The sequence below is a fragment of the Antrostomus carolinensis genome, unplaced genomic scaffold (genome assembly GCF_000700745.2).
Source record: "Antrostomus carolinensis isolate BGI_N321 unplaced genomic scaffold, ASM70074v2 scaffold26078, whole genome shotgun sequence".
In the NCBI taxonomy this organism is placed as follows: Eukaryota; Metazoa; Chordata; class Aves; order Caprimulgiformes; family Caprimulgidae; genus Antrostomus; species Antrostomus carolinensis.
In genome coordinates, this window is record NW_010332693.1 from 4,160 (window position 1) to 10,773 (window position 6,614).

Consider the following 6,614-nt stretch of genomic DNA (forward strand, 5'->3'; position numbering starts at 1 on the left):
CAGAGTGCTGGCATGGAGTTTCTGGGCACCTCGAGGGGTTCTCTGCAGCGCTGCTCCTTGGCAAGAGCCTCTCACCCCGTTGGGCTGGTGGGGCTGTGGCCCCTGCAATCCTGGCTCTTCTTTGAAAGATGTCAAAATGGCTTTGGTCTGTTAATTGCTTTGCTCCTGGGAAGCTGCTGGGGATAAGTGATGGTTGGTTTAATTACAGTCATTCAGTGGAGTCTTAGCAGAAGCTCTTGCAGTTTGTTTGAAGTCATCCTCCTCGGTGGTGGGGCTCAGGGTCTGGCAGGTTTAGGGGGACGAGCTCCTGCACGTTCAGCCCTCATTCATCTTTCCCTGTGGGCAGCAGCCTTGCTGTTTGAGCTGCTGCCATTAAAATTATATGATCTGAAGCTTCAGAGGGTAAAAAGTACTCACAGTTCTGCTGCTGAATTATTCTTCAGCTTACCACCTGAAAAACCCAACTGCTGCCCATTTGAGGGGTGTAACTGTTAAAGCTGAGCGAGGTCTGCAGAGCAACCACGTCCCCGGTGCTGCCCAAAAGCAGAAGAGGGGAGAGGCAGCGTCCTGTGCTGCAGGGCACCTCAGCACAGCCGTGGCTTTGTCAAATAAAGGGGTTGCATCCTTTGCCACCCACAGGTGTTGGGTGTTTCTGGTTCCTCTCATGGGTGTAAAGGCATGTGTGTGCTGGGGAAGCTGGGTGAGGCAGGAGCATCTCACTGTGCATCTCTGTAAACATCCCACGTCCACATAAAGGTGGTGGCCCTGTGGCCAGGGAGCCTGTGTGTGGCCACGGCCTCTCCTTGGTGCCACTTTTGGCTCAGGTCTGGCTGTGGGTGCCCCCGTGGTCCTGGCAATGTCCCCCCTGGCCGTGGCATGACCTGTGGCCACCACCTTGTCTTTTCAGGTGACTGCTTGCAGAAACCCCAGCTGATGAAGCCGGTCACCTGCTATCTGGAGAGGCTGTCTGTCCGGCTGCACCCCTCCCTGGAGGAATTTGAGGAAGAACTGCTGGACTTGCTGAACAGTGATCGCTTACTGAAGGTAGTGCTGCTGCAGCTATGGAAGGGGAAAGCACAGCGTGTGAGCACTTCATTTTTGGGCAGAGCAGAAAGGTTCAGATGAATGACATGGTGTATTTGTTTCACTTGGGGTCTCTGGCTTTTGCTTTACTGCTGTTTTAGAGCACAGGTTGTCTGCGTTGGGTTTGTTTTGAACATCCAGATGCTAATAAAGCAGAATTTGGGTTTATTCTGCAATGGAAAATGCAAAGATAAGATGCAGTGCTCATGCTGGTGTGTCTCTAGGAAGGGCAGTGCTCAGTGTGCAGTGAGGATCACTGTCTGAGCCCTCTTTTATTTGCCAGATTTGCACCAAGTCTGCCATAAAGATTTGAATATCCATCAGCTGCTGGGGGTGGGTCCCATTTTTTGGAGTTTCTGATGGATTATCTGAATTCTGTGGCCATGGGTGGTGTGGGGAGGGGGGGGGGGTGATGCTGAGCCACCCTGTGCTGCCTCACTGCCTGAGCTGGAAAACTTCCCTGTCCCAGGCTAACGCCGGGCCAGACGGTGACGGGATGGTGATCCGGGAACGGCGGCTGCACGTCGGTGTCCACAATGGTCTGCGCTTCGTCCGGGCGCCGCAGGTGGCCGTGCTGGTGCCAGAGGCTGAGGTGACACAGGGTGGCTGCCTGGGGGTGCCCGGCTCTGTAGCCAGGTAAGGGGGGACCCTCTGGTGATGCCGCTTCCCTCCTGCCTCCGGCGATGCCCACAACCCCTTCTCCATCCTGGCACAGGGATGCAGATCAAGCCCTGGTCCTGAGGAGCCGCATCCACCTGAGTGAGATGGTCCCTCACCCAGCGTTCGGGGTCTGCTTCCAGCTGGAGTATGTCTGCTGCTCCTCAGGGAGAGCTGATGGGAAGGTAGGGCTGAGACCCCACGCACCTCGACTCGTCCCTTAAGTCCCTTCCCCACTGAGGAACTCCATCCTCTGCCCCCATTTTGCCATCCCACACCCCCAAGATGCAGCAGCTCCGTGTCACGAGGCCACGCTGCCTAATGAACAGCCCGGCAAAGTGTCCAGGTGCTTTCTGCAGCGCTGTGCAAAATGTCCTGTGAATGGGTTATTGAATCATTTTAATTACGTGTGGTGACATTTCTTCTCTGTGTCTGTATATGGAGAGCCATGGCCTGCAGCAGTGCTGTGCTGTTCTGCCCAAGCTGCTTTGGAAAATTTCAGCTTTTTTAATTTAAAAAAGGCTTTTTTTCCCCCCTAGAATTTAACATTTATGCTCGAAAGAAGTTAACCCCTCCTGCTCTTTTCTGAATGCTGAGCGTTTTCTGGGAGCTTCAGCCTGATGTTCTCCTGACTTTAAAGCCAGGAGAAGTCTCTGTATTGATTGCAGTGTCCACGCCTACTTACCAGTCACCAGTATTGCAGTTTAAGCTTTCCACAGGTGAAACCCAATTTAGAGAGCCCAGTCCTTCCCTCCTGAGACCCTTTGCTATTGCAGCCATTAGCTGGTGAATGGATGGCCATGGATTCCTTAGGAAGCACTAATTGTCCCCATTGTTTCAAGATGCTCGTTGAAAAGGCAGCAAGTGTCCTCTCTTGGTAGAGCTGCCCAGAGGAAAACTGGGGGAAAAATGGTTGTTTATAAAGTGGGACAGGCTGCCAGGCCAGAGGGATTTGTATTGAGGGGGGGGAGGAGAAGCTGAGCCTTGATGTTGAAAATTATGTGTTGGGTTCAACTCCTTTAAAAAAAACCTGAAACCCAAAGACCTGTGGAGATTTGGGGCTCCAGACTGGGATCTATTTGTGTGGCTGTGCTGGCAGCGCTGGCCAGGGCGATGATGGAGCTGATTCCCGTGGCACAGCCCTTGGGCAGGGTGGTTAATCCCAAAGCTGCTTGCCCAGCTGATCAGTGTCCTCTGTGCCATAATTAGCAGGCTGTGAGGGTGATGGCAGGCGCTGGTAGAGACCTCTCACTTTGCTTCTGCACCTCTCTTTTGGTTTAAGGGGAGGCTGTGGACGTGCCTGGGTAAGTGGAAGCCTTTACGCTGCCTTTGCCATCTGCCAGGGCTGGGGGGTCAAACATAACATCCCTTAATGCTGCTGCTTGAGTGAGGGGGGGGTGAGTGCAAGACAAAGGAAGGGCATCTGCCTGGGAAGGGTGGTGGTACAGGGCTTGCCCCGGGGTTTCTGCCTGTGTGCAGCTGTGGCTGTGAGGTTGTGGTGAGCCTTGAGGAGGTGAAACCATATAGGAAGGTGCCAGTTCTGCCTGCAGTGCTGCTGGCAGAGGGGAAGAGAAGCAAACCTTGAAACCCTGCAAGCCAGCTCTGTGCTCTTTCACTGAGAGGTCTCGCAATACTGGGTCCTGTCCTGGGGACCAGTGTGTCCTTCTCCATTGGAGAAGTGTTCCTGGTGCTCCTCGGAGCCTGCAAAGGGATGGGAGCAGAAAGGTGCAGTCAGTGGGAGCAAAAATGGGGGGGGAAAAAGAGAAATAAGGTGCTGGAAAGTGGAATGTCACCAGGTGGAAGGGGAGCAGTTTCTGTGATGCTGATGTTGGGTGTGGGGTGGGAGATCAGAGCCCATGTCTGTCCGGCAGCACCCACTCCCCCATCCCAGCAGTGAGGCTGGGCTGCCCAGTGCTCACCCTGCTTCCCCCCTTTCCCCCCCAGCTCCTGCCCAGCAGCTCCCACAGTGAGACAACCGACATGCGCTCGGTGCGCTGGGCTGTCTGGAGCCCTGTCCCAGGTGCCAACAAGGCAGAGGTGGTCCTGCCCCTGCGTGGGGGTGCCCACCGCGGCCCCTGCCAAGCCTTGGTCTACCGGACCCTGCCGAGCAGCAGGAGCTCCCACCAGGTAAGAGCTTGGCTCTGCTCTGTGAGTGCAGGGGATGCTGCTGGTGCTCAGACACGCTTGCTGTTTTGTTCTGAGTGATGCACATGCAGGTAAAGACCTTGCTCCAAAGTGTCCATCAGCACGAGGAGGTTGGGGCTGGGGTGAAGGAGTCACAGAGGGGTGGACAAAATGCAGCTCTGTGCCCTGGGCAAAGACAGATGGGTGGGTGGGTGGACGGACGGGTGGGTGTCTGCAGACCTTGCTCAGTAAAGCCCTGTACCAGGTGGTGGTGAGTGGAGTTGGCAGGTCTGTGTATTTGTCCCTACAAGGACAGAGGTATTTGATCAGCTTATTAAAGCTCAACCCCTTGCTGGCTCTGCCTCTGGCTGCCACCGCCCTCCCTTCTGCTGCAGGGCGAGGAATTGTCTCTCGGAGGTTTGAGGGAGTCTGGGTATAGCACATTATCTAAAATAATTTCATTTCTAATTTCAGGGGAAGCACGTGGAGTCTGGAACTGTCCAATTCCATGTTTCCACTGATTCAGAAGAACATCTTGTAACTGCTGCGGAGATCCTACGTAAAGACAGGGACGAGTCGGAGAAGCCTCCTACGCCGGCGCCGAGTGAGTGTTTTCCAGATCGCTGACATTTAAAATCTAGAGTGTGGCACTGGTGTCTGCTCAGGAGAGAAAAAACACGACTTTCCCGAGTTTCAGAGAGCTGGTTTGTGAGTTATGGGAGTGAAGCAAGTTTCTATCAAGTTGAGTTGGAGCACCAGCTCCAGTGCTGCTGTAGCTTCCACGAGATGGCAGTGGCACCGTGGCTTTGCTGCAGCCGGTCCCGCGTTTGCTGGTGTAAGGGCTTGAGAGCAGAGATCTTCACAGGCGAAATGGAGGGGTCTGGCGGTGCTGGGTCAGGCTCAGCATCGCAGCTGGGACCTTCCTGGAGCTCTCAAGAGGTTTTTCCTGGATGCCTTTCAGTGGGTGGCAACCTGGATGTTGAGGAAGCTGTGGTGTGGTGAGGGGAGAAGCGGGCGCGTGCCGATGGTGAGCTTGGCGCTGGGCTGGTGCACCTCAGCTTTGGGGAAGCGAGCTGGGGTGTGGGCAGAGTGCCTGGTGAGGGGAGATGCCTGGCAGGGTGATTTCTGGGGATGAGATATGTGGTGTTTCCCTGGCTCTGGGGTCCTGGTGGCACCAGGGAGAGCTCGGGAAGCACAGCGGTGGTCCCAGAGCTGTGCTGTGAGGTGAGTGGCTGTGCATGAGAGCCAGCCTGTGCCCCGAGCTGCTGCAAAGAGCATTTTGTTAATTTTTGTAATGCTCTGTTGGAAAACATGCTGCTGTTTGGCCAGGGGAGGCTGAGAGCATCTTCTGTTGTCTCAGCTGCTGGTGGTGCTGGTGGTTCTATCCACCATCTCTTTATCCATGACCAGAACCATCCTAACTGAGAGAACCCAGGATTTTGGACATGAGGGAGACAGGGTGCTTTCCTCTGCACAGCAGTGAGTGTGAAATAGCTGGGGTATATGTGGTGGTGAAAGCAAAATAAGGTCTCAGCATCACGTGGATGCAGAGATGGAACATCTGTGCTCCTGGTCTGCTCGGAAGGACCCGCGGCTCAGCGGCACAGCGAGCTCGGCTTTGCCAGCGCGCGAGCTGAGCAGCCAAATACAAACACGATCAAGCTCGCATTGTTTCGGGGCACGAATGCATGAACAGATGAAGGGAGTGACAAGAAATAACAGAAGAGCAATGAAAACCTTCAGTATCCCAAAACTTTCACGTCTCATTGAGCATCCCACTCAGGCAGCGCCGCGTGGCCGTAGGGAACCGCGACGGTTAGCCTGATTCCCAGCAAAGTAATGGGTGGGTCTGGAGATGTGCTGCGTTCCCTGCCCGGGGCAACAGTCTTACTGGAAAAAAGTCAAATAATAAGTCAAATAAGTGACTGAGAGATGGAAAACCACCTCGCTGAGCTGGTTTCACCCCCAAAATCTAAAAGGGAGGTTGGAGGGGGCTCGCAGCAGCAGGGCCTGGGGGTGACAGCTCTGCTACAGCGTCTCTCCCATCCCTCTCCGCAGCCCCGCCAGCCCCGCCGCGGATGGCAGCCTCTCCGCGGGGACCGGGGGTAAGTGCTGTGGGTGCCAGTGGATGGGGGTGGTGGGCAGCAGTGTTCCCAGGGGGCAACCCACGTGCTGAGGACGTGCTCCTGGTTTTATCCTCTGATGGTTTTCCCGGCTGCTGCGGCCAAGAGGCACTGAGTGTCCGGCTCAAACCCACCTCCTCTGGGGCAGCAGAACGGATCCTGCCTGTGACAGGCTGGGCGAGGTCTCCTGAGCAATTCTCACACCCCAGATATATTTGTAAGGGCAGTTCTGGCTTCTGACAGCCCAGATTTGCTGGGTGCTGTTGTCCCCGGTACGTGCTGACAGTGATGCACGGTTTCTTTGTGCAGAGCTACCAGGATTTAAAGAGAGCTCTGAATACCGAGATCCCTCTTCATGCTTTTTTATATCTCGATGCAGGGATCAATGCACGCAAATATTTCTGATGAAATGAAACGCTTCAGAAGACCCCATTAAGCAGTTTGATGTTCCAGCTGCATTTTCTCATCCCTTCCCTTGCCAGGGAAGGTGCAGCAGCTGACTAGGAAGCAGAGGTGTGAATCCTCGAGCAGCCGTGCTGTGATGTTCCTCAGCGGATTGGCGATGCCGGAGCACACGGCATCTGCGCTGCGTTAGCAGGAGGGGCTGCTGGCTCACCTCCCTGTGGG

General features: G+C 55.1%; 1 protein-coding gene across 1 annotated transcript in view; it reads left to right on the forward strand.

Annotated features, from left to right (window-relative positions):
- Positions 1–6,614, forward strand: part of LOC104529328 (nephrocystin-4) — a gene marked incomplete at its 3' end in the record, with an annotated part of 14,416 nt that overhangs the window by 3,788 nt on the left and 4,014 nt on the right. Inside the window, exons 6-11 of the mRNA XM_029086393.1 lie at positions 908–1,044; positions 1,553–1,719; positions 1,799–1,925; positions 3,685–3,867; positions 4,339–4,468; positions 5,923–5,988. Of these exons, the coding sequence (XP_028942226.1) occupies positions 908–1,044; positions 1,553–1,719; positions 1,799–1,925; positions 3,685–3,867; positions 4,339–4,468; positions 5,923–5,988 (810 nt within the window). The remainder of the gene's footprint in view (positions 1–907; positions 1,045–1,552; positions 1,720–1,798; positions 1,926–3,684; positions 3,868–4,338; positions 4,469–5,922; positions 5,989–6,614) is intronic.